Source organism: Sminthopsis crassicaudata, chromosome 4 (assembly GCF_048593235.1).
Source record: "Sminthopsis crassicaudata isolate SCR6 chromosome 4, ASM4859323v1, whole genome shotgun sequence".
Lineage (NCBI taxonomy): Eukaryota > Metazoa > Chordata > Mammalia > Dasyuromorphia > Dasyuridae > Sminthopsis > Sminthopsis crassicaudata.
The window spans coordinates 292,556,108-292,583,995 of record NC_133620.1 but is presented as its reverse complement, the minus strand read 5'-3'; the positions used below and the strand labels follow the sequence as shown (position 1 = coordinate 292,583,995).

The window sequence follows — 27,888 nt, the reverse complement described above, 5'->3', positions numbered from 1 at the left end:
TAACTTACCAAGTTTATAATTTTTCCTATTTTACAATGGGAAAACATTGAAACCTAGGACTATCACCTACTATATACCACACTTGTTTGTCCTTCGTCCTTACAAAGGAATCAAGGCACACAAGAGTTTAAATAAGCTTCTCTTTCCACTGTTTATTATTAATGTACAAAATATACAAAACCAAAAGAAAATAATCATCCTCAATCCATTGTGGCTCTGTACCTGGGGCCCTGCACAAAACCCGATCCATCCACTGCCGTTTTCACAGAAAACAACTGACGCTGGGATGGGGCAAAGAAAATTGGGAAAGGGCAGCAATACTGTCCAGGATCTACCCTGGAAAGAGCCAGGTGGGGAATTATAGAAGTGACAGATGGGGTTAGACTGGAGAGGCCTCACACTGACATGGTTTGGGGTTAAGAGGGGCTGGAGCTGAAAAACTCTCAAAAGGCAGTGCATGTAGTGTGACTTATGTCAGACTTAGGATCACTGACATATTGACAAAGTAGTCTCTTAAGAGTGTCTTACAGATCTCCCAGTTAGAAGGGAGTTCTGACACCAAGGATCTCACCTATACCAGCTGAAAAAATAAAGAATATAGATGACTTTTGTCAAAAGAGATAAAGGACTGATAAAGCTGGTCTGGGTGCTCATACAAGGCTGCAGTGTCATATTGTTAAAAAGGATTCAAAGAGTGCAAAGAACAGGTCCTAATGTATATATTATCTAGGAAAAAAAAAAAGGAAGGAGGGCATAGAATGTGTTGGATAGTTCACACCTAGCCTCTCAGTTCCCTAGGAGGAGCTCTCTCAAGTTTGATGATAAGAGGGCATTTCTCATTACATCCCCATCCCACATGAATGAACCTGTTTGATTATAGGGTGATTTCACAATTAAGTGCAATAGACACCATATCAGGGGACTGTTCATGTGAGTGACCAAAATAGAAAAGGTCCCCCTTTTCTATCTTGGTTGTAGAGGGGGTCTTCCCTCTCAGGACAACCAGTCATAGGTATATATGCAGGGTCCAGGATAATACTGGAAGGAGGTTAGGGCTAGGTGCCCTTCACAGGACAAAGCCCACTAGATCTCCTCTTCATCAGTACAGGGGTACAGGTTGTATCAGTCTTTCTCTTCCCCTGACTGGAGGAAAATATGTACAACAATGCGCACCAGTGATTAGAAAATCCCCAAAACCCCAACTGGGTGAGGGAAGGAGTCCAGCTCATCAGCTGGGGAAAGGGAAAGATGGGCCTCACAGAAGCCATAACAGGACAAAAGGGCCAAGGAGGGAGGGAGGCTGCAGTCCATAGAGTACCCTAAATAGGTACCCTTAGGGCAAAGGTGGCCCATTGACACCTGGATGGTAGAAGGCACAGTTGTTCTCGTAGCGGCAGCTGCCCTTCATCATGAAGTGTCGACACACAGGGCGGCTTGACATATCTGTTAGAATAATGGTAGGGTGTTAGATAGACATCAAAGACCCCTTTTCTCAGAAATGACTCTACTTCCTTCTAGTTACCACAGCAAGACAATTCAAGGGAGAATATGAGAAATTACAGGAAATTAAGGATAATGAGGATAATTGAGGAAAATTGTGTAGCTACTTCATAGGGAACACTCACCTCCTCCATGGCCATGGGGATCATGTCCTCTGTGACCTCCATGACCAGGCCCATCATGGCCACGATGTTCATGTGGGGGTGGGCCTCGGTGATCATGGCCTCGATGGCCAGGGCCATCATGAGGCCTATGACCATGGGGTCCACCATGACCAGGGCCATCATGGGGACGGTGGCCACCACCACCACCCATTCCTCCACCAGGGCCTCCTCGTCCATTGGGAGGTCCTCCCCCAGAGCGACCTCCTCGGCCTCCTCGAAATGGAGGAGGTTCATTCCCACCTCGACCCCCTCGGCCTCGATGGTATGGCCCAGGCCCAGGTCCTCCTCGCATTGGACCTCCTCGCATCGGATCTCCTGGACCATCCCAGAAGGGGTCACCACCACGGGGAGGGGGAGGTGGGCCCAAAAGTCGTGGACCTACTGGACCACCAGGACCTCCATGGGGACCTACAAAAAAACATTCAGGTATTAGGCATTTATGACCATGCTCATACTTCTCTGTTTAAATCAATCCCATTCCCTCCAAGACCCACAAAAGAAGTTTCTATCCCACTCACCTGGCATAGGCCCTCCAGGGCCAGGAGGGAAATGTTTAGGGCCACTGGGGCCTCCTGGGCCTCCAGGGGGGAAACCATTAGCCATTGGGGCAGGTCCCAAAATTCCATGGGGCACTGAATTAAGAGGCAAAATAAAAAGTGTCAGTAACAGGATCAATATTACCATCCTGAAGATCTATTAACATTGCCTAATTAAAAAACATTGAGAACTCAATCTGATCAAATAAAGTCTATTATTCTGGGGACTATTCCATACTCTCTTTACTCTTCCAACTGGCTTTTTTCCTGGTTCTTTATAAAACCTTCTAAGATCACTCCCCCATGATGCCCCCTTCCTGCTCCAATTTAATTTACCTGACTGATTTCACCTCTAAACCTAAAGTGGACTTCCCTCACCTCCTCCCCCAGACCCTTAGGACTGGCCCTGTATGTTACCCAGCAACTGCTTGATCTTATCCGAGTAGTCTGGTTGTTTCAACAGCTCCTCTGAGGGGTGACTATTGGGACTTCCCTGTGGAAAGGAGTAAAGTGGTTGGAAAAGAAGTTAGTGATGAGACAGATGGATAGCAGAAACATAAATATAACAAAAAAGGGAAGAATAAATTCAGGAGGAAGAGGGAAACATAGGAAAGATAGACTATAAGTTACAAACAAAAAGAAGGCAAAAAAACTTCCTAAAAAGGTTTACATCTCACCATTATTGAGGTAAGGATCTCCTGGACATTGATGCCACCACCTCCTGGACCCTGGGGGCTCTTTCCAGCACCCATACTTCCCATTAGATTGGCCAAGACAGGAGGCAGCTTGGAGCCACCTGTCCCATCAGGGGAACCCCCAGGTCCACCAGAGTCTAATGCCTCAGAATATGGGTTCTCATCCAGGGAACATTCCTAAAAAATTATAGAAAGTCAAAAATGAGTCAAACATTGAGAGAAACATTAAGATAACTGTTTCCTCCTTTTACCCCCACCAAGGACACTTAAGACAAAACCTGAAAGACAGATGAAAGATAACTTTACCTCATCCAAAGGAATGAGTTTTGGAGGGACAGGTTCGTATGACTCAGGGTCAGGCTCATGGGGACTGTCAGGGACACTGCAGGAAAGAAATGTTAAAATTACTTTTCCATTAAGTCCAGACAGATTTCCAACAACCAATTTCTCACTTCATCCCATTCTAAATCAGTTTTAATCCCTACTCACCTCTCCTTGGATAAGAAGAGCTCCTGCAGAATTCCTTTCACACGTTCAGCCTGGACATATCGTTCTTGGCTATTGCCACCCGGAGACACAAGGGGTGAAGGTAAGGCCAGAGGCCGTGGACATACCCAAGCCACCTTCTCTTCCATATTGTCATTGCTCAGACGCCGAGCTGTCTCAAAGGCATGACGGTCTGACAGTATTTCTCTCTTGGCTGCCTCACCAAAGTCCTTAATCTTGTTCACATTAACTGTTTTTGTTTTGTTGGGAGATGGGGGATGGGAGGAAGGAAGAGACGAAAAAGTACATAAAAGGAAAAAGAACATAGAGGAGTTAGGCTTTATGGATCTTTTCCAAGATCCCATTACCCTCCATCTTCCACAGCTCCAAGATGCCCCTATGTATCAATCTACCCTCTTACCTCGCTCAGTCTCATCCAGTTCAAAGTAAAAGTATTCTCTCAGTTTACCTTCTTCAGGCCATGTCACAGTCTTTCTCTTCCGGCCCTTCCTTGTCAACTGGTTTGGATCCCCAGGGCTCTCCACTGGTTTTGCATCCAGCACTCCTGTGTCCAAGGAGGCTATAAAAGAAAGTAGTGTAGGATTATAGGATTAAGTGCAAAAAGTTAGAGGTAATTTAGCCCAACCCTTAATTTTACAGATGATGAAACTGAGATCCCACAGGTTAAGCTTAAGGTCACCATGAATAGAAAAATGGTAGTCACAAGCAGAACTGAGTCATCAGAACTACCAGTAAAATTGGTAAGGAGTCCTGCCTTCAAATCAAAGGTTTCCTATATCCAGTTTTCTAGCCCCAGTTCTTTTCTCTCAGGATCTAGAAACCCCAAACCCTAGACATTCAATCTCTAACCTTACCTGTGTCCATAAGCTCTGGAATTTCAACAGGAGGGACAGGAGTTCCAGGACGCTCTATGTCTATGGCCTCAGCAGGAGCTGTTGGCTCTGGTGAAGAAGGTTTGACTGTGTTTGGCTCAGTGCTTTGTTTCCCCTCAAAGGGGCTTGGCTATAGGAGAAAAAGAGATCATTAGGACGGGAAAGCCATAAACAGCAAAAAGGGGCTTTGTATAAGAAAAACCATGGCAGGAATCCTGTGGCTCCTCAAAGGCTCCTAGAGAGACTGAATACTTTTCAATCTCACATGCTATCTTTTTTTCCTCTCTAGCCAAGGATTTTCTTCTCCATCATCTTACCCCACAACTCCCAGGATACATACCTTAGTAGCCGTGGGTGACAAAACCTTTTTCTTTTTCTTGATTTTGATGCCTGGTACAGGGGCAGAATTGAGGGCATCTAGGAAACCCAGGCCCTCCATAGCTAAACAGAAGGAAAGAAAAAGTATTAGTAGAGCATACAGACAAGATTGACAGATGACATTATTTCCCTACATCACAATTACAAAGTCTTGGCCAAATAATAGGACAGTGAGATCTCCAACCAAGATAAGATGATAATAATGTCAGAAAGCACATATAACAAAAAAAAAATTTCTTTCTCTTTTTTTCTGAACCAATTGGGGTTAAGTGACTTGCCCAGGGTCACACAGCTAGAAGTGTTAAGTATTCGAGGCCAGATTTAAACTTAGGTCCTCTTGATTTCAGGGCTGGTGCTTTATCCACTTCGAGACCTAGCTGCCCCACAAAAGAAATTCTTAATGTCACTAGGCTCATCTTTCAGCAATCTATAATTTTGGGCTTTATATATAACTTGGTATTGGTTAGCTGATAGTGGGAAAAAAGAAGTGAAGAAAAAGTGAAATATAGGGGAAGTAAAGAAGAGAAGAAGGATATAATGAATGAACCAACAACATTCCAGGGAATGATGTTTGAAAAACCAGAGACAGAAGGGCACACATAAAGAGGGAAAGAAAAGCTAGGAAAATGGTAGATCCAAGAAAAATAAAGACAAAATTAGAAACTTTATTAGGAAGCCTTAGGAAAATGAAAATAGACTAAAATGGAAAGATAGGGAGAAAAAAATCAAGCTCCATTCCCCAAGCTACAAAGTCTCCTTGTCTCTTGTCCCTATCCCTACTCACGCTGTGGGGGTATAATCTTCACTTTAATCTCTTTGGTGGCATTAGGTGTTGTATTGAGTGGTTTATATTTCTTTTCAGCTGGGGGAGCCACATCACCAGGTGCAGCTGCAGAACTGTAAGAAAAAAGATAAGTTAAAAGTGTACAGCATTCCTCCCCAACAATCCTTTTATTACAATTACTTCAAGTAATACCTGCTACCAATCCTAATACATACCTCTGACGCTTGAGAGGGATGGGTTTAAGGTTGTACTTGTCAGAAACAACTACAGCACTGGCATTCTTTTTCACAGGTACCAGAGATGGTGTCTCTAGCTCCAAACCTGAAAAGAGTAGGCATGGTTAGAATTCTTAACATTGTTCTTTTATATTTTCCTTTTATTTCTCTGCCAAACTACCAATGCATCTTGCACTACTATTCCTAAAATGCTTTTCCTCCCTCTTAACTAGATCACAAATCATTTTCCATCCTTGAAGGGTAAAGTCTGTTCAAATCTCAGGGTATATGTATGTGCATGCATATATAACTATGTACAAATGTCTTAAGTACCTTCCTAAGACAAGGACTAGGCCTTACCAGTGGAACGGAACTTGGCATGGCTAGGAGCTGTGGTTCGCAATGATTTGGGTTTTTCCTTCTTTTTCTCTGGTGCTTCCTCAGCTCTCGTTTCTGCCTTCACTTCAGGGAGGGGTCGTTCAAGAGGAGCAGCTCGTCCTTTCCCCTCTTCCTTCCTTTTCTTCTTATCTTTCTCTATAGAAAGATAGATAAAGGGAAAAAGATTTTAGACAGAGAAGCATGGTATAGTAGGCAAAAGTGCTGAACTGACTATTAAGACTTGGGTTCAACATTTGTCTCTGAGACAAGTTGTGTGATTATGGGCAAATCTGGTTTTTTGCCTCAGTTTCATTATCTGAAAAATAGGCATAATGAATCCTGTAGTATTTATCTCTAGGATTGTTTGTGAGGATAAATGATAATATATGTAAATAGTTTTGAAACTTTTAACCACTGAATAAATGCCAGCTGCTATGTTATGGTGAGAAGGATAATCTCACCCAGGAAACAAAGAGATGGAACTTCTCCCAGAACCCTTAAGAGGCTAATTGTGCCAGGATGAAGAACAAACTTACCAGTGGGCTGGGTGCTACTCTGAGAACGGATGACAGCCATCCAGTCGCTGACAAGGACTGAAGCTAATTTCCGGAGTTCTTCAAGGGAAACAGAAGTAATTTTAGAAACAGAAGAACAGGACAGAGATGGACACAGTCATGGGGACTCCCTTCCTATTACTCTACTTCTGCCCATTTCTATGCCCTACTCTCTTGTCCTCACAACTCCTTTGTAAATAACCCCAATAAGCAACTTGAAACAAACATCCCAAGAAAGATTATATGAATGGAGAAAAAGATGGCTCCGTATATATATCCTTTATGAAAATAAAAGATCATTCCACCACTGTAGACGTTCTTGAGTTATAATTCAGAATAATTTGCTATCCTAAATCAAAGGGCAACCTCCATGGATCACCAACTTGAAGTCAATTATACTCAAAATGACTGACTTAACTCGTCATAAAGTTACAGTCCTCTTCCTTTTCTTTTGTCTTTCCTGTCCCCCATATGTTGCTGGGTACTTTACTTCAATGTAATGCATTTTTCTCTTTCTTTATAAAAATATTCTAGTTCTTAAGGAAAGTGGGCAGTGAAGTAGAAAGGGCAGAAGATGAGAAAAGGAAATATTGACTTGGGTTGGGGGTTTAGAATCTACTGAATAAAGAGAATGGCATGGAAAAGCCATGGCCAAGAAAGTCTTTATGACAAAGATCAAGTGGTTTTTAGTGAACTTAAGCTCAATGAGTCAACAGAATAATAGGGTAACTATTACATTAACATAAATATCTAGAATAAAGAACAGAATTATCCCTGTGCACTTGGACTGATGGAGACCACACATCTGGAAGAACTATTATAAAATTCTATGTTACATTTTAGAAGCATAGCGTGAGTCAGAAAGTGGTGATCAGGATAATACTAAGACTTGAAGTCATACCATATGAAAATTTAAAAGTGGAAGAGATGTACTAGGTATTATAAGGAAATTTTCAAAATATTTCAAAAAGTTGTATGGATGCAAAGTGCATTGAGCAGAATCAGGAGAACAATTTACACAATATGGAAATACAGTCTTGAGAACTCTGATCAACACAATGAGCAACCACAATTACAGAGAACTCATAATAAAAATACTTTATCCTACTCCTGATACAGAAGGGATGGATTTAAGAGTGCTGACTGACATGCCTAATTAAGTAATTAGTACTGTTTTTCTTGCTTTCTTGAAGGGGAAGAAAGGGTAGGTGGAGGGAAGGAGAAACTGATATTAAAGTCAAAAACAAACAAACAAAAAAAAAGTGCTTAATTTTGTTATTATGTTTTGTTACTATGAAATTTACTGATAAAAATGCAATTAAAGAATCCTTACCATCAAATAATGAATTCTAAGGATTAGATTCTAGAGATTATAGAAAAACAAAGGGATTTGGTCAGGTATAAGACCAAAAAGGAAAGAAGTTAAGAAGAAAGTGGAGAGGATAAAAAACGGGGTATCAACTGATAAGGAGAAAAAATAGACATGAAGGGAACAAAGAAAAAATCTACCTTCATCTTCACTTGACTTGCTCAGCTGCTTCACAAGTTTGGCTGTATTGTTCTAAGAAAAGGGAAAAAAGAGAGAAGTATAAGGAGAAAATGTTTCGATCCATCCTTACAATTTACCTCCCCCTACTTATAAGCCCCAGAAATGGGGTTGATTTACAGACAAAATGCAATTTTCTTATCAGTTATGGGAAACATTCAGGTAAGATTAAAAACCTAAAGAGGTACCTGTTTGAGATGGTCTACAGTAAGGGGTAGGTGCTGTAGGGTGAGCAGAATCTGTTGCAAGAGAGGTATGTTGTTGGTCGTCTTTGAGTAAGTTAGCCAGTTATTAAGGAGCTTGTAACCACCAACTCTGATAAACCTGCAAACATATTAAGTAATATCAGAATTCAGAAGTTCTATGCGTCTATTCCCTCAATGCCTTAATCCCCTATTCTACTCCATCTCTACTTCCTAGACATCTAGTTACCCACTTACTTGGCCAGTACATCTGGTGAACGGGTCTGCAGGAGAATATTTAGGTATGTACAGCGGCTCACCATCTTTCGAGCTTCCTTCATCAGGCTACAAGGGAAAGTGAATTAAGGTTAGAGTTAGAAACACATCTTTCATCCAGAGGAACATAACTGTCTTGGGACTTGGGGTCTAAAACTAGGAAACAAGGAGGAAACATATCTTTCTAGAAAAATAGATATTTATAGGACAATAGAGGGTACTCTGATAGGAGAGAAATATATAACTGATCTTGGCGCATTAGGCATTATTATTTCCTTTGCAAAGACTATATTTTCACCTTCCAAGTAATCAGTAGTCACAATCTAACACCCACCAACACTAGTCACCGTGTTTGTTCTTGATATTACTCTGTCAACCTATTTTTAGCAAGGGTCTAAGTGTTGTTGAATCTCCTCCATTTTTTAAACTAAAATCAACCATGCTGGTAAAACTGAGGCTGGTAAAAGATAAAATTATATGATCTAAGACAATAATACAAAATAGCATCAGACATCCCATCACTGAACTAGCTTTTAGGATTTGGGGTCCTGGATAATCAGCTGCAATCCAAAAGGGACAAAAGCCTGTATATATGGATTCCATATACAGGCCTTAGATGGGAAATCAGGGGAAGGTAATGATAGCTATTTAATGTTAGATTAACTGCCACTGCTACTAAAACTCCATGGTGACCAGAAATGTTTTAATAACTTGTTAATAAAAAAAACTTGTTTCCTAACATCATTGTTCTTAAGCCTACCTATTACAACCATAAGTAGTCATGCACCATGCTTTTTTGTTCATTTAATCCTAAAATACATTCCAATGGCAATTTATACATACCTAAAGATCTTGGTGATTCCCTCTGAACTTTTGACCTCTCCATCCCTACCAAGGAAACTGTCTAGACCCTTAAGGAGTTCTTTAGGGTCAATGGGGCCAGAGCCCATGATGATAATACCTGGGTGGGGAGAAGATTGAATAAATGTATCAAAGATTATACCAAGATTATTTTCAATAATACCTTTTTTTTTTTTTTTGATCATCCATCTGATATTAACAAATGAAATAGCACATGTAAATTCTACCCATTAAGCGATCAAAGTTATTTAACCACCAAGTCAATGATTCAGAAGTGAAGAGAATCAAGATATTTTGGTTACTAATAAGAGAAATTAGGGCAAAGCATAAAACACTTATATGATGTGAATATTGGAAAAATCTTTCCTTTTCTTTTCTATTTCATTCTATTAGAAAGGCTGAACTCCCTCAGGCTACAGATAAGAGACCAAGACTCTTATTTTAAAAAAAAAAGCCAGAAAAAGGCCACTTAATTTTACCATGTCAGATGAATCTTCTGTGTGGTTTTTTAATTTATTTGGTTCAATATTTCTAGATCTGAAATATTTATTCCTAGGTAGCTACCTATATAACAAGACTTAAAAACTAGGAAATACAGTATCACAGTACCACATTTGAACGTTTCTGTTCTAAATTCTTGTAAGTTTAGCTTTAGAGAATGGAAAGTACAATGATGCTCTTAAAAGTTGTCCTCCAAGATTCAGGCATTATCACAATGCACAAATAGAATATGACAGATTACAATGAAAAGACTACTGATGCTTGGAAAGGGAAACATAAAACTGGAAAAAGTAGACTGACAATATTAAAGAGGCTATAGACTAGAGATATTTGTTCTGTTTCACGTGGAACAAAGGTTTGAGCTCTGTGAAGTTGCTCTTTAATAACTAGAATAATTTTTATTTCTTAAATTTTTGGTCAGCTTGGAATTTCCTAAGTAATGGTGGTAATCTGAAAAAGAATTTCATCAATTTCCTCAATTCCCAAGAAAGTCTATTTATGGGAATTCACAGCCTGAATATATATGGGAGCTAGAAGTGAAAAATGGTTAAGTTAAAAACAAAGTGACTATAATTAGATTTCTATGTCAAAAGATAGAAAATGAACCAAAAGGAACCATTCCTATTAAGAGAAAGATTAAGGTATGAATAGTTATGATGGAAGATTCTACAAATTATATAGGATTTGATAAGATAGTTTTCATGCAATATTTCTCCAAACATGAGCCCTTTATAGAGCCAGAGGAACATCTGTGCATGGGGCTTAAGGCTGATATAAACTTATTAAAAAAGGGGAAATTCTTTTCCTATGATTGCCCAGGGGTTTCACCTAACATCCCTAAGACAGTGTAGACATGTTTCAGGGGAAAAACCTTAGTTTTCCTTGGAAATCTATAGTTATCCAGTTCTAGTAAACTGAGGCAGAGAAAGGAGGCCTTTCCCATGAAAACAAAGAAATGTGCTTTAAGGATAGCACCCTTAATATTATATTCAAAGATCACTTATCTTCCAGTTCTCCCTAGTGTGTAAGAGTTAACAAAGGACATGGAAGGAGCATAGGAATCAAAGAACAAGATAAAAAGACAATTGCAGATAACTCTTTCTTGGGCTTAGCAATTTGATGCTTTGAATATTATGGAAATGAAGGGGGAAAACAGCTATAGAAATTGTATGGGATTTCTATTGAATTACCAATGTTGCCTCTTTGTTTCTTCTGGTAAGAAGGGAGTAAGGTGGACCAAAGGTGGGAGAAAAAGAAGATTCAAATAATATTTCTCTAGTAGAATGAAATTCTGATAAAAATTATCAATTTGATGGTTTGTCAGATCTATTAATCCTTATGTAAACTTCAGTGTGCAAAAATAAAGGATTTTTTTTCTCAATTAGTATGGAGCAGTTATACAGAGGCTTTTTGATAGGTGTGAAGTTGCAACTTAAGTTTGAATGACAAACACTATCAACCACCAAGAGACAGTTAAGCAAAATGCATATACTTCATGCCAGATTTTCTGTTGAGGATACAGAACCTGAGGAGTAACAATTCTCAGAAGACTTAAAATGGAAGTTTTCCATACTACTCCAACACATACTTGACCCAAGAACCAAGTATAGGAATCCCACAATACTTAACATTTATTCTTTTTGTCCCCAAATCAATGAATCTTTCCTATTTCCAACTAATGGTAAAAACTAGGTCTGCTATTCCAATAGACCCCCAGCTCTTATTTTCAAGGACTTGAGGGAAATCCCAATTATTATGTTATTAATAAATAGAAAACAAGATAACTCAAGCCAAGAGATTTAAAATCATCAACAGGAACAGAAAATAACTGAGATATCTCACTCATACAAAAGCTAAGCAACAAAAATAGCAGCAAATAAATGTAGCCACCACAGCAGAAGAGGTTAAACATGGGATGACCCAAGCTTCCTCAAACCAATGAGTAGTTTTAATTACCACAAAAGGACTCTCACCATTTTTGACTCTGGAGAAAAGGAGGTAACTTCCCAGGAAAACTAGCTTTCATCCAGTTAGAAGTTCAGGATTCAATTAATCTACAAACTTTCACTTTCAAATACTGTATATGACATGTAATCTCAAAGAGGGTAATAATAAAAGCAGAACCAGTGAGCCATTAAACCAGAGAGCAAACTAAGAGTTATGTGTTCCTTTTACAGGACTACAGCAAAAAAGCTAAGCATAAAATAGTGCTCTCAATTGGATAAGACTCCCAAATACATAGTATCTGGATATTAAAAATAAATGTTCCTGTCTTAGAGCTTGGCATGTAAAAATCAGGAGTAATTAAGTTTGAGGTCATATGAAACCATGTAAGCTCATTTCCTTAATGAGAGAACTTAGAAAAATATGTGGTAGAGATGAGGAAAATAATAAATTTTCCTCTCCTTTGAGAAAAGACAAGATTCATAAATCCCAGTTACCGGGTCAAGTTTTTGAGGGAAAGCAAGAGAGTCCCTGACCAAAGAAGTAAAGAAAAAATCAACAAATTCTCTCAGAACCTTCAGGTTTTTTCTTTAAGCCATTGTCTACCTAGCCTTGATTCTTAAAGAGCCGTTAGCTGCCAGATCATTATACTGATCTGGATACTCTATCCTCAAAGCCTTTCTTTCCTCTAAAGTTCTGGGAAAATTTGGAGCAATATATAGAAATGATTTAGGGGTTCTCAAGAGATCCGGATTAAAAAGCCTTTCTCTGGAAGAGTTCTGTTGGCTTCACTAAACAAAGTGTGAAAATCTTTATCAATTAACTGGCTGGAGTGAAATTAAAATCTCATGAATTGAGTGGGTTCAGGGTTAACATGTGAAACTCAAACCTCTTAAAATTGCCTATCCCAAAGATAAAATTTCCTTTTAATAAAAAAGAGGAGAAATGAAGTTTATAAGCCTACTTTGCTGCAGCACTTCTGGAAATTTAAATTTTGTTAATGGCCTAAAATTTACATTCCTTTCCCCCTAGAGATCTTAAAGGCACCTATTAAAGAGTTAAATAATTTTGAGTTGTATATTTCCCTGGCATAAGAGAAACTTCGAACTCTATACCCTCTAGGAGAAAGATATGAATTGTAGCCTACCATTAAGCCATAAAGTTGTGGACCCATTCTGTCATCTGTTATCTCTACCAAACTTTTATCTATCAAGTACTCTTGGGTCACAGAGGGATTCAGGTCTGCTTGCCTTTTAAGAAATGGCAGAATCAAGAGCTTTGTAAAAAGGCAGTTATGGTACCCAAGACACATCTCAAACTGATTAGTAGATTGGCATTTCCAAGTTGGTTCCTTAAGACTCCTTTATTCCTCAATTTTCACACTGCAGACAGTCTCCCAAAATTACTTGCCTATCTAGTTCAGGAATTCAAGGGGGTAATATATTCATATCCCCAGGTATATAGCAAACACACAATTTGTGTTTAGTTTTTCTTAAAATAAAACCTCCTGTAAATAGGAGTGTAAATAGGTCCATCTTAAGAGCACATGGACTTACTTAAGCTGGACAAGTGGTACTATACAAAGGAATATTCATGGTCAGGCCTTTCAACTTTGCCATGAACCTAAAAGTTTTTTAAAATTAGAAAAAAAAAAAAAAAGGACAGGTCACAAACACCAGCCTCACTGCCATGGCTTGGACATGCACTGGTTGCTATAGCACTGCATGAGTTGAAAATGGAGAACACCATGTTTCCATTATCAGCAGTAAGTTTGGGCAGGAGAAAAAAGGTAAAAAATATTTTAAAAATGATTAATTGGAAAACAGAAATGAAGGTTGTGAAATGTAATACCAGAAAGGTTTTGCTTACCAGAAAACGAAGCTTGACTCCCCCTGCCTTGAGTTTACAACTGCCGCCTTTTTCCTAAAGATTCACTCCTCATCCTAGTACCAATGTACAGGAGGCTAAGCAACTGGAGGTGGTACAGCACGGAACACAAAAGAGTTTTACCCCAAAACCAGAAAAGATGGGAATTTTAGAGGAAAGCCTTCCAGTACCCACCCTTACCTTACAAAAGGTAAAAATGTCCCTTGCCTAAAGACTAGCTCCAGTAAAAACCTAACAATAGAAATTCATAGACTAGAGATTTCTCTTATTCAAGACTATAAACTCACCCAGATTATTCCTATCCTTTGGGTTCAATGCTACTTGGGTTATCCTTAAAGGGAAATAAACTTATTGTTCCCCAGTTTGTGTATATGTGAAGGAATTTCTAGGATATTCTAAAACTGGAGAAAAAATGATCCTTTTGCTAAATTGAAAAACTACCCATAAATATCCACTGAAGAAACAACCTCTAGATATGTTAAATTTCTACTAGCTTGCTGGAGAAAATGGGGTGCTTTGTGAAATAAAAGAATGGGGGTAAAAAATTTAAGATCAAATATGTAGAGATGGAAAAGGTATGCAAGTGCCAGGACTCCACTACTTCCAAGTTTGATCATGGCTCAAAAAGCAAAACTGAGGGGGGTGGAGCTTCAGGAGGGTGGAGGGGAGTGAAAGAAATCCGATTACATCACCTTTCCAGACTGCTCCTCCCCCTTAACTAACCTCCAAAACTAACACTATGCTCTGGCTGGCCAGAGGGAAGAGGAAGGAGAAAAACAACAAAGCAGGGACGCCATCTTGCAATGGAGAAGAGATTCAAGGAGGAAAAAAAATATCTACGATTTGCCGTAAAGGTTACAGTACAAACAGCCCATTAAAACCCGTCCCCAGTAAAAACAAAAACAAATTGTGTTTAACTTATTAAACCTCATGATTTGGTTAAAAAAAAAAAAAAAAGACAATTTAAAATGTTACTTAAAAGTTGTTTCTCCTGCCTGGGGTAGATAATTTGCAGTTGGAGATCAAACTGCTAATACAGTCCACCCCCGTTTCTATACTACAAATGAGAGGAATTGGGCCCCTCCCAACAAAGGAGGTCAAGGTGGGTAAAAGACAGGAGGAAAAATATGGTTTAAGACACAACCTGCAACGCCGCTCGGAAGAGACAAAAGGACAAGGAAAAGTCGCCATATTGAAGCAGGGAAGAAAAAAAAAATTCCTTTTAACGACACAAATTTTTTAGAAATCTAGCATTCAAAATTGCACTAAATGGCCTTTTAAAATTACACGCCTTATTCCCCACATTGCCCCCCCTCCCACTTTATATCCCTCCCCCGTTAACTGCACCCATCTTAAAAATCAAGTTAAAAGTTATAACTTCAAAAAAAAAAAAAAGCTCTGCAAGCTGCAACAATTACAAGACATTCTTTACCTTCCCAACTAATACTTGGATGTATTGGCACTATTTTACTATGGCTTAAGTGTCTTGCAATCTTTATTCGCAGATTGCCACCTATGTAAAGCACACAAATTATATACCTCAAGCAACTTACATTAAAATTTAACGAGAGGATTTAACCATTAAGCCGTAGCCAGCTAATATTTATCTTCGCATCTCCTTACCCTGCAATCTTTATGTACAGATTGCTTATTAATCTGGCCAATTGAAAGGCGCCCCTGCTTGTCTCACACACAAAGAAGTGGGACTTTTAGGCCACAAGATCCACGTCTTTTGTATGTGAGCTCATTAACCCTTCCGAAAGACTGCTGGCATCCAGAGGATGGGATCCCATTCCTCCTTATAAAAAGTATCGAACTTTTATGGCTTTGGCAGTCTAGAAAATTGGCTGGATTACCAAGGGTTAACCATCAAGAAAATCCTCACTTGTCGGCCCCCCCACCCTCTCCATGCCTGCTCCAGGGCAGGGAAGAGGGAGGTGGTAGGGGAGAGAGAACAAGACTTTTAAGACCTAATGTTTTGTTTTGTTTTTTTAATGGAGACTCAAGCGACCGGATTGGTCGTTCTCCAGCTCAATTATTTGTCTACGATCTCATTTCTTCCTCTCTTTTTTTTTTTTTTTTTTTTGGTTTCACAACGGGAAACGTTGATTTCTTGTTGTAATGCTGGTTTTGAAAATTCGACACTTACTATCCAATTTTTTTGCGACGTCAGCACCTCAGGCTCAGGGGGGGTTAAAATTTGGAGAAAAAATAAAACCAACCAGGACCCAAAGCTTAATTACTTGGGGGCCTCATTGGATCAAAAAGTCTCTTTTAAAAAAATAAAGCCAACTCAGGATTCATTACCCCCCCTCCACTTAAGGAGAGGGTCTTAGAAACAAAAAAAAAAACAAAAAAACAAAAAACTGAGTGGATTCAAAAAGGAGACGCTGGATGGGCAGCTTTGACGGGACTTGGGAGTTGGAGGAAGGGTGGTTGATTATTTTTGATAGATTTTGTGGTGATGGTCCTTCAGCCAGATTTTAGTCCCAAGCAGGTTGGGCTGGGAGAAGGGGCGGGAAACAAGATAGGGCGATGGGGCAGAGAAGACACAAGTGGTTGGGTTGGTAGCTGCTGCTTCCCCCCCCTCGAAGGATCCTTTAGGTGCTGTTACGGCAGCTTTTTTCCTCGTGGCTGGTCTGTTTCCTCCGATTAAATTCGAACCTGGGAAGAGGAAAATAAAGGAGGAAACAATAATGTCATTAATTGGCTTTAATCTTTTTGTGTCTCATTTACAGCCCACTACGCTTTCCAAAATGCATCCTCTGGATTCCAAGAAGAAGCACTAAAACAAACTCCACTCTCACCCCCACCACCTTTTTTTAGCTTCTTCTACCACTATGCCGCCACGCACCATACCAACCGACAAAGAACCAGTACTTACCTCTAAACGAACCCCAGAATGGCGACTGCTCGCTCCGCCGACACCTTTTATACAGGGGCACCGCCCCGCGCACACTAGCGCGCTCACGATATACTGACACCCTGCGCCATTGTGCGCGAGGCACAAGCTAATTGGTCAGCCACTTCAAGGAACCGTAAGCTGATTGGCTGTCGTATCACAACCTATGCTACACTTATCCTTCAACTCTCTCTTCCGCTCTCTACCCAACCCTCTGCTCGAGACGAGAGTTACGACGATTGGTTGGGGCCCACCCTCCCTTCCTTCCCCGATCATCTTCTTTCCCACCCCTTCGCCGTCAAACCTCACCCTAAGTAGGCCTAATCGCCCCTGCGCATGCGCACTAGTAGAACCGGAGCCAAAAATCAACCACAAATTTGTTCATATGCAAAAGATTGTGTAATGGATCTAGGAACCATAGCGAAGTGGCTACAGCAATGGTAATTTTGAAGGCCAATTCTATTATGACGCAGTTAAAATTGGTCGTCTTCGCCCCTACGCATTGACGCATGCGCACATAGCCACGTCTCGGCAACGTGCGTTTCTCACATCAGCCCCACCCAGCCTGCTAACAGACATGCTCAGTCTGGTGATTCCCCCACTCCTACGTACACCAAGATGGCGTCCTCTCTCCTAACTCTGCTGCTTAGGCGGCGCTTGGGTCTCACACCTGTCAGAGGTGTCTACTGGGTGCAGGTATCTGCCGTTTCCTCTCTCGCGTTCCTTCCCTCTTTGCAGCGGGCAGCCCTGGTTTGAATGGGCTCCGGCTGGCTGCCTTTCCTTCTGCACACTGCCCGGAAAGAGTTTTCCTTCCTGCGGCTGGGGAGAGGAAGGAGAAAGCTCACCCCTTTCTGGTCTTGTTTTGGTTATTGCCCTCCCACTAGCCAGTCTCTTATATCCTGTTCTTAGTTTTAGGGCTCGTACTGAAGAGTGTTACGTAGTCTTTAAGTTTGTTTATATTCACAGTGCTGCGTTGCCATGGAGCGCCAGGAGGAGCTCTTTGCTCTCCTAGTTGCGGTAGCAGCCCCTCCCCCCTTTCTTTCTCTTCCAAAGTACCTTGTTCCCTTGACCTGAGAATGCTTTTCCTGCCCCACTCAGATAGTTAACTCTTGAAAACTCCTCTACTTCCTTCTATCCATGGAGATGCAGGCCTAACTAGCACATGTGGGGCTAGTGATCCTCCCACTACATTGATGTACTTATCTCTACGCTCCTCTGAATGTAGATAGGATCTGAGGAGCTCAAAATACTGCTCTCTGGCCCTGAAGGTTTCTTGTCTGAGAGAACACTATCCATAAACTTTCCACCAGGTTCCCCACTGCCCAAGTCTCTTGAAGCCCTGGCTTCAAAACTCACCACCTGGAAGATCCTTAGATGGAGGGGAAAGGGGGGGAAAGCTGCTTCCCACAGTTGCTATTCCCTGAAATGGGGCAAGTTAGCCTCAGGAGTGAGGAGATTAAGGTCACTATGGGATTAATTATAGGTCTGAGGTTTTTGATCTCAGCTTTGGGACTCTGGTTGCTCATTCTTCTGGAATGGGAAACTGATTTTTTTTTTTTTTTTTAAGCAGGATAATGTCAGTAATTCAGAGACAGAGTTGGGATAGGGGAATCACATGTACATCACACATATCTTGTGATCCTAACATAATCTTTTTCGGGATACTATATCAAACGCTTAGGAATTTAGGTATCTCTTTCCTTTCTCTTTTATCACCAGAAACATCTACCAAATTCACTTTATTTTTCTTCTGATACTACTTTTTTTTTAGGAATATCCATTAAAAAATGGTATCTTTTTTGGTATCTTTTTCAATGTCAGTTCTCTTAATATTAACTTATGTATTAATTTAATGGTAATTAAATCCTGCAGGTAGAACCTAAAAGAGAAGAATGAACAGAGTAGGAATGTTGTTTTTGTCCTTGAAAGCTTAAAACTGTATTAAGACTTTTGAGGCACCATGTATATAGCTGCTTTCCCAGAAATTTAATTATTTATCAACTCACATTACTTCAGTGCTTTTGGGTCTTTAAGGGGCTAAGATCAAGATTAGTACATATTCTTCTATACATCACTCTACCACTTTTGACATGTTTACAAAACCTTAAGTATCATTGGGGACAAAACCAAGATATCTCATTTTCCTCATAAACCTTACTCTTTTCTTTTTCATAGACTACTCCCCAGGCATTATGCACCAAAGTTTCCCCTGAGGAAGAAACTTCCATTCCTGTCTCCCCTTATCAGAATGCTCCGTGGGAATATCTGGAGACAGAAGGTACCACCATAAGGAAAATATGGGAAGAGGGAAAGGAAAATGTGGAGACTAAGGGGGAGACAGAGCCATCAGTTCAAAAGATTATGGGTGTGTTGAACCCAAGAAAAAGAATGGACCAGATAGGAATGCTTTCTTCTTAATTGTTCTTCAGTGAACACTGAACCAAAGTCAAAGTCCTGAAGTTTATACAATCTAACAATACCCTTTTTCTCCAGCCTTATCTATTATTTTTCACTTTTTACATATATTCTATACTTCTCACATCAGCCTTTTCACACACTGTTTCCTGGGATTAGAATGCCTACAACATGTCTGTCTTTCTTTTTTTTTTTTTAATTAAAGCTTTTTATTTTCAAAACATATGCATGGATAATTTCAACATTCACCCTTGCAAAACTTTGTGTTCCAAGTTTCTTCCCTCCCTTTCTCTTCCCCCCTCGCTTAGATGGCAAGTAATCCAATAAACAAAATATGTTGAATTTCTATACATCCTTCCCATCCCACTTCTCCTTAGAAGTGCCCTTCTTTGACTCTTTCTTACATAACATTTTGTTTGGGGACATTAATATGTTTGTTATATATTCTTGTGTATTGTAGCTATCAATCTTTGTCTTATAGGAAATAAATTTCATTAAGACAAAATTATTTTTTTTGTTAAACTTTGGCTTAGATATTTATTAAATAATGAAAGAATGCAAAGATGAATAGGGTATGCTGTCTAAAGGAAACATGAGGGTGGTAATAAGTTTTTGAAAATTACTAAAACAGAACAAAAAATTTAAAGTGATTACTATAGGAGAGGTACAAAAAAAAAAGACTATAGACTTCTCTGGTGAGAAAGGAGGAAAAGATTAGTACCAAATGTGGATGTAAGAATTGCTTTTCAAAGAAAGGTATGGCAATTTAATTGGATTTTGAAGGATTGGATTAGAAGGTATAGATTAGAAGGGAAGAGAAAATATTCCAGGCATTGAGAATAGTATTAGCAGAGGCATAGATATATCTAGGGCAATTTTGTGGTATGACTTAGTTTGAACTAAAAGGAAATATGAACTTAAGATTACAAAAATAGAATGGAGTTGTAAAAGTAATTATTCTAGTAATTGTTGTAGACCAGATATATGGTAGATCAAATTTTTGAAGTGTTTGACATATAGTAAATGTTTAATAAACTCTTATTTTTTCTTCCCTTCCTTTCTTTTCCTTTTTAGAATACCTGACTCGATATGGTTCCCGTCCAGTCTGGGCTGACTATCAAAGAAACCATAAAGGTGGCATTCCACCACAGCGAACCCGTAAGACATGCATTGTGAGTAGTAAAGAAAAGGAATTGGGTCTCTGGCACAGAGATTCAGGAATGACAGGGTGGGATTGCACGAACCTTGACAAAAGGCATGTGTGCTATTCCTGAAGTTTCTGCCCATCTCTTTTATCCCCTACAGCGAGGGAACAAAGTTGCTGGAAATCCTTGCCCCATCTGCCGGGATCAGAAGCTCCATGTGGACTTTAGAGTAAGCAACCTCCAAATTTCATAGTCCTCTTTACCTACTTCAGGAACTAGTGCTTAAGTGTGCTTAACTGTGCTTAGTGATAATAGTTTTCCTGCTCCCTTCCTTTAAACCTCAAAATGACTCATTTTAACTCCATTGCTCCATTTTCTGAAAAGAATGTGCTTTCAAGGCCAATCTCTCTACTTGTACCCTTTATCTCATCGTTGCAGAAAGCTAGATGGATAGTTCATAGAACTTCAGAGTCAGGAAGACCTCAGGTCAAATTTTGCCTCATATACTTAGGCTGTATCACCTTAGATAAGTCATTTAATATTTGTCACTTTTTTCATCTATAAAATGGGGAAAATAATATTACCAACCTTATAGGGTGGCTGTGAGGACTAAATGAATCACAATATATAAAACACTATGGGAATGTTAGCTATTATTCTCATCTTATTCTCTAAAGGCTACCACCTTGATTGTCCCCTTTATAATCTTGTTTGCTATCAGCTGCTACAAACATAATTAAGTCTCTCTTCCTTAAAAACTTGACCCCCTATTATTTCCTGAAACTATTTCTCACAAACGTCTAAAAATTAGGAAAAACCATTTGTAGCCATTGTCTCCACTTCCTCACCACCTAATAACTTCTCAGCCCTTGGTAACCTAGCTTCTGACCCCATGACTAAGCTCAAACTGTCTTCTCCAATGTCATCATTAATGTCTTAATTGCTAAATCTCAAGGCTTTGCACAGTCTTTAACTTTGAACTTTTGAAACTTCCAAACACCACCTCTTCTCCTAGAAATTCTTTTGTTTCTTGGCTTTGAGTCTACTCTGTCTTAAATCTTTTCATATCTTTCTGACTAACCTTGATTCTTTTTTTGCTGGTTGGTTGGTCATACCTCTCTCTGTAACTATGGGTATTATCCAATACTTAAAGATGATGAGAATCCAGGCCAAATTTAGGGGTACACTCAAAGTTAGGGAATGTGACATGAATGATGATCCAGCAATGGAGGCTAAGAAAGAGGAGGGGGTCAGACACAGGAGAAAAGGGAAGAAAGAACAATATCATGAAAATCCAGAGAGAAAAGGATGTCCAATTAGAAAGGATGATCAAGTGTTAGATATTTTTAAGTCAAGCGTTTAAAAGATTATTACAAAGGATTAAGAAGAGAATGAGATGAAGGTAAGTATCAACCGCTATTACTAGAAGTTTGGCTATGAAAGGGATGATTAGTCAAGTGAGGCTTCGGAGAATTTTTGATAATAGAAGCTTGAATACCTTGAGTGATAGTAAGATCAACTATATGACAGTTGCTAAGTGTATTTGAAGTAACATGAAAGTACATATTTAAGTTGAGAATTCACTTCTGTGGCTAGGTGAGAATACAAATATGAAAAGAAACTCCCTCCCCTCAACAAGTTTACATTCTATTATTCTATTAGGAAGAAAAAATGTTGTTGTTTTTTTTTTTTTTTTTTCTTTTTTCCCTAATTATAGCCTTTTTTCCCCAAAATACAGGCAGAAATGGTTTTCATCATTCGCCTTAGGTTCCAAATTTTTCTATTCTTTCTGCCTCTAGAAAGCAAGTAATCCAATATAGGTGCAATAGGAGAAAAAAAATTTTTAAAAAAATGTACAAAACAGAAGATAGTCTTTTGAGAGAAATAGTAATACCAGCACCATCAGGAAATCTATATAATATAGTACTTGACCTGAACTTTGAGGGAAAATAAATTCTAAAAGGTAAAAGTGAAAAGTAATATATCTGGTTTTCTTGAAACTCAGAAAAGGAGGATTTTTCACAGATTGATGATGGCAGAAGGGAGTCAAACAAGTATGCTAATATTTGTAAATTTTAGAGTATTGCTTAAAAAGCTTCAATCTCTGCCCCCAAGAACTTATAATAAATAATAAAAAGTAGCATTCAAAACAGATGAATCTTTGTTATAGATATCCAAATGTTAGAATGTTAATATTACTCTTTTCATGCACATCTCTCTTCCAAATTGTATTATATATTGGATTGCATAAAGAAGATGAATCTACTAGTTGTATGAAGTTAGGATAATAAATATGAAGTTGGAGAAGCCATTGTCACTGGATCACAGAGTTTGTGGAGGTAATCAATTATTTCTTCTAGAGGACTGGAAAGAGAAAGGAACCAGGAATTGAAGGGCTTTGAACACCAGAGAAAGGATTTTTCTATTTGATTTCGGAAGTATTAAAGATTCACTAGTATTTATTGGGGAGGGGCAGAGCTGACATGGTCAGGTCTTACTTGAGAAAAGTTACTTTGGCAGTTAACTAGAGAATGGACTGGAGTAAAGAGAGATTTAAGACTATTGCAGTAGTGCATACTTGAAGTGATGTTAGTAGTCAAGGTAGTGACAGTATCAAAGGAGAGAAAGGGGCTTATATGAGAAATATTAGGAAGACAGAATTGATAGACTTTGGTGGTAAATTAAATGTGGAAGTGGGAAAGAATTAGGAGATAGGGTTCACACCTAGATTATGAGCCTGGGAAGGACTGGAATTATAGTGGTTCTCTATAGTAAGAGGGAAGTTAGGAAAAGGGGGAAGAGTTTGGGGAGGAAGATAATGAATTGTTCAGTTTTGCACAGAGTGAATAAATATATTTATTATTATATTATTATAATAAAATAAAGATACAATAAATAAAAGATTTGTTGGATATGCAGTTCAACTTCAATAGGCAATTGGAGATGTCAGGCTAGAGATCCAGGGTAGAAGTTAGATCTGGATAAAGGACAGAGCCATGGAGGCATAATCTGGATGGATATACAACAAAGAAGACTTAAGAACTGGGCAGCTAGGTGGTGCAGTGGATTGAGCACCAGCCCTGAAGTCAGGAGGACCCGAGTTCAAATTTGGTCTCAAAGACAAGTCACTTAACCTCAATTGCCTCAGCCAAAAAAAAAAAAAAAGAGAGAATATTAGTATCATTTTTCATCTAGCTCCTATTTCTCTGATTTCTCTGGAGGCAGCTAGTTAGGGCAGTATATAGAGTACCAGTTCTAGAGTCAAGAAGATTCATCTTCATGTATTCATATCTGGCCTCTGTCATTTAGTAGTTCTGCAGCCCTGGTTGTTGTTGAAAGTCATTTCAATCATGTCCAACTCTCCTTGATGCTGTTTGGGATTTTTCTTGGCAAGATACTAGAGTGGTTTCCTTTCCTTTTCTAGTTTACTTCACAGATTGAGATTGTTATTGTTTGTTCTTCCTTTTTGAAAAGGACCATGACATCAGGGAGGTGATGCCATGGCATGCAAGTGAGTTAGATTCAAGTGAGGGAAAGCTGTGCAAGGTTACTTGCCTCGCTTTCCCCTCCAGAGCCATCTGGGTCCAGTGGCCAGATACAGATCAGGACAACTGGAGATGGCCTTGATAATGGCCTTGATAGGTTAAGAACCGAAGCAAACAAGGATAAGTGACATAGCTAAGATTCTGAAGCCAAAATCAAACTTCAGGACTATTGCTATATCTACTGTGCCAATTATCTTCCCCCATAAGATTCTAGGCAAGTCACTTAACCCTGTTTGCTTTAGTTTCCTTATCTGTAAAATGAGCTGGAGAAGGAATAGGCACAAACTACTCCAATATCTTTGCCAAGAAAATTTCATGAAGAGTCAGATCAACACTAATCATCTATTCCAGGAAAGTCATTGCTGGGATAACCTAATTATTCTGCAAGATCTCATCAGCCTTGGTCCTTTATGCAATCACTATTCTCACCTTCTCTGATTGGAAGGTGGGCTGTGAACTCCAACTCTCCATTTAAGAAGAGATCTCAGCTCGTAGATTTCATTTCTCCCTTGGCTGCACCTACTTAGGGACTTCCCTGACTTCTCCATCATTCCTTCCTACACTGAGATTGATTGATAGTATCAAAGGCTGCAGGTCAAAAAGGATGAAAATTGAGAAAAGGCTGTTGGATTTTTGTAATTAAGAGATTATTAATAACTTCAGCGAGAGTAATTTCAGTTGAATGAAGAAATTGAAAGCCAAAATGCAGACAATTAAGAGAATGAGAGGAAAGGAAGTAGAGGTATCAGTTGTAAACAGCCTTCTCCAAGAGTTTAGCTACTAAAGGATCGATACAAAAACTACAAAAGGAATAAGACAATAGCTATCAGAGATGGATGGGTGAAGGAAATGTTTTTGAAGATGGAAGAGACATAGGCATGTTTTATAGCAGCAGAAAAACCGCCAATAGACAGATATTGAAAGTTAGTGAGAAAGAAAGCATAGAGAAACACTCGGCCAGAGAAGATGGGATAGCCTAAGATCATTTGTGCAAGTTGCAAAAAGAGAGATGGCCTCTTCTGGTGAAGAGATAAGAGAAGGAGATAATTGGGAAAGGCATTCCAAATGATAAGTGGATGAGGGGGAAAAAAACTCTTGGCTAATGGCTTCAAATTTTTCAGTGAGATGAGTGAACATTTTCAACTGAGAGGATGAAGAAGGGCATATAGAAGAAGCCATAGTAGGTGTTAGGAGGATTGAAAACATTTGGAAAAAATCAGTGTGATGACTGGGATAGTGTATTGTTTAAGAGGGTGTGAAAGTGTTTCAGTGAGGGCTAAGTTGATATTATTTAACATAATATCCCAAATAGAGAACCCAAATCAGCAGTTTTGTGGTTTTCCTTTAACTTCATTTAGATGCACAGGAAAACAGAAGGCTTGAGTAATGTGAGTAAACCAAGACTGGGGCAATAGAAAAGCAGGGGGCAGTAGTATAAAGGAAGGATTAAAGATAAACTGCCTTCGGAATTAAGTCTTTTAGAAACTAGGGAGTCATGCCATTAATCACCATCACAGAATTTTAGTGACTCCAGAAGTCATTTAATCAGTTCCTTAAATGTAAATTCACTCTTCCAACAATTTCCTATGAGGGTTCATCTCATCTCAATTCACTCCTCCAGTGACAAAGACTCTGAAGTGGATAAGGTAATAATACAGTATAAAATCTTTTCTGGTCCCAATAAATGAGTGAGTTTCATAGTTGCAGGATTTCTGCATTTGGTGGTTTGTCAGCATAAGAAAAGAAATGGAAACAAACTTTGGTCAAAAGTATTTTTCTTTTCCCTCCAACTGTCCAATGAAATTAAGGTAGAAAAGTGAGTACGTGGCAGAATCTGAACTAGAATGCAAGTCTTGAAATTACAGTTCTTCTTTACAGTCAAGGACTTTTTTTTGTCCTTGTATTCCCAGTTCCTTGCACATAGTAGGCATCTAATATTTCTTGATTAATTAGCCAAACCCATAGGATGGGATTAAAGAATTTTGCAATAGTAGTTTATAGAAAAGATCTAAATTTGGGATAAATATTGTTGGGAATAGGGTTTGGATACTAGATATATTCAAGAAAAGGTAGAGCACTATTGTTTTAGAATCAGGGGAGATTTCACTGATAAGTTGAGGTTTGAAAAGGGGTGGAGAGATTGGAAAGTTTGGAATAAAATTTAGAAGGGCATGTTATTCCTACTGCCGCTTTCTAATATCACAGCCTCCATTTTCTTTTATTTCTTTCTTTTCAGAATGTGAAGCTCTTGGAACAGTTTATCTGTGCTCAAACAGGTGTCATCTTCCATGCCCCATACACAGGTTGGATCCCAGACCCTTGAAGAGTTTACCCTTATACTCTCCTGTTTCTACCCCCCCCCCCAAAAATTGTCCTTATCTAGGCTTCTTTAAAGAAAGTATAGACATGTAGCTTCCAGCTTTTGGAAAATTTCCAGTCTAATATCAAAGATACAAAGAGTACACATAAATTTATGTATTAGGACTTGTATGTAAACAAGGGCAAAATATTACATGTTCTCAAAACCAAATTTGCAAAATAGAGAGTTTCTGGGCCTTAAATTCTGTACAGTAGGAAGAATCCTTCTTGAAGTCCTAGTCTGCCACATACCATTATGGCAGTTGATATTACTACAGTATAAGTGACACTCTTCTCTTTTTCTCTCATTTTTTCTTGTTACAAGGTATCTGTATGAAGCAGCATAAGAAGATGACAGAGGCCATCCTGAAGGCTAGAGACCATGGTAAGACACAGAAAGGGGAAAGAGTGTTTTAGAAGTGGGAAGAGTGTGTGGGAATGAGGAGGGATAAGAAAGTTACAATTCTGAAAATCTGAGAAAGGATATAGACCTTTCCCTTTCTGTTCTTTCTCTATAAATTTCACTTAGCATTTCAGTGTCTCATTAATGCCTTTTTATCCCTAAAGTTCATCAAACTTAATTCTTCCTCCTCATTTTTCATTTCTCAATTTTTCCTTGCCTAATAACACCCCATTTAATCACATTCTTTAATTATATTGCCTTCTATTTTATTCCTTTTCCCCCCCATATTTTTCATCTCCTTAGGTTTCCTCAGTTATCACATCCCCCTGACACAGCCACGGGATACTAATTTCAGCAATTCTCATGGAGCTGTGACCTATACCCCAATGGCTCCTGCCTTAGCTGCAGGTACTTCCTGGTATCCATGGTACAATTGGCAGCAGCCACCTGAGAGAGAGCTGGCCCGACTTCGACGTCTGTATCAAGGCCACCTTAAGGAAGAGAGTGGACCCCTTCTGGAAATGATGCCCATGAGTCCATCTCAAACTAATATTCTCCCAGAGGGAGAGGAATCCAAGAGTGTCCACTAAAAAGGAAGCCACTAGAAGGGTTGAATGTACTCTGTGTTGCTCTAGAGCTTAAGAGATGGATGTGATAAAATCCTGAAGCCTAAACGGAACTGATCCTTACCCCTACTCTTCTTAGAATGAGTAGGATAGTCCAAGTTCTGGTCTAGAAGAAATGAGAAAATAGACCAATAAGTGTTTTTGATTTCCCCTTTCTGCTGCACCCTCCCCCTATATTTTTAAGTTGCAAGTATAGGGGTTACCAAACTTGTCAAGTCAACCTTTTATAATAAAAAATTATTTTATTATTCATGTGTCTGTTTTTAGATTGGAGTTGGTAGATACTTGAACTTCAGTCATTCCTTCTAAAAATGGGTAGGGTGGGAGGGTTAGTAAATGTTAAAGACAAGGTAGATTTTCACTGAGCATCATGATTGTGGTTTTCAATGTTGATGAAATCACAGATCCAGATCAAATCTCATCCTGAGATTGATTTTTTTGGTTAGGGTTGAAAATGGATAAAAATAGATTGATTGGTTTTTTAAAGATGGAAATCAGGCATGAAGTCCCCAGGGCAATGGGATAATTCAGATCTGGAGCAGAAAGGAAGACTACCATGGCAAGAGGCAGGTAGGGTGTTTTAAAATGAAGTGTCTGGAGGAGATTAGAGATCACTTAATCATCGCATGATTGGTTTCCTGGAAAGAACGAGATTAGTCTGAACTGGGTGGGGTTGAGACTAGGATGGTTCAGTTGGTTGCTATGATGCTGTTG

The 27,888-nt window shown here is 39.1% G+C and overlaps 2 protein-coding genes across 4 annotated transcripts; one reads left to right on the top strand and one right to left on the bottom strand.

Annotated features, from left to right (window-relative positions):
• Positions 1-132: 132 nt before the first annotated feature.
• Positions 133-17,617, bottom strand: PPP1R10 (protein phosphatase 1 regulatory subunit 10). 3 transcript variants are annotated; one of them, XM_074264856.1, is made up of 20 exons: positions 17,353-17,617; positions 15,930-16,444; positions 9,431-9,548; positions 8,570-8,656; positions 8,318-8,453; positions 8,093-8,144; positions 6,566-6,643; positions 6,012-6,185; positions 5,652-5,757; positions 5,437-5,549; positions 4,615-4,715; positions 4,257-4,404; positions 3,803-3,961; positions 3,385-3,631; positions 3,202-3,277; positions 2,878-3,072; positions 2,618-2,693; positions 2,183-2,296; positions 1,626-2,072; positions 133-1,443 (listed from the first exon to the last, which is right to left on the bottom strand). In XM_074264856.1, exons 3-20 carry the CDS (start codon positions 9,535-9,537, stop codon positions 1,334-1,336), a joined length of 2,526 nt encoding a protein of 841 aa, XP_074120957.1. In that variant the 5' UTR covers positions 9,538-9,548; positions 15,930-16,444; positions 17,353-17,617; the 3' UTR covers positions 133-1,333. The 3 variants fall into 3 exon arrangements, with proteins under 3 accessions (XP_074120957.1, XP_074120956.1, XP_074120958.1); XM_074264855.1 differs by lacking the exon at positions 17,353-17,617 and adding an exon at positions 16,665-16,796; XM_074264857.1 differs by lacking the exon at positions 17,353-17,617 and adding an exon at positions 16,665-16,796 and having other exon boundaries at positions 3,851-3,961.
• Positions 17,245-27,422, top strand: MRPS18B (mitochondrial ribosomal protein S18B). Its single transcript, XM_074264866.1, is given in 8 exon segments — positions 17,245-17,275; positions 17,278-17,378; positions 18,858-18,960; positions 20,172-20,269; positions 20,403-20,471; positions 26,024-26,090; positions 26,471-26,530; positions 26,852-27,422. Coding segments are annotated over 8 exon segments (801 nt in total). The 5' UTR covers positions 17,245-17,259; the 3' UTR covers positions 27,139-27,422.
• Positions 27,423-27,888: the final 466 nt, after the last annotated feature.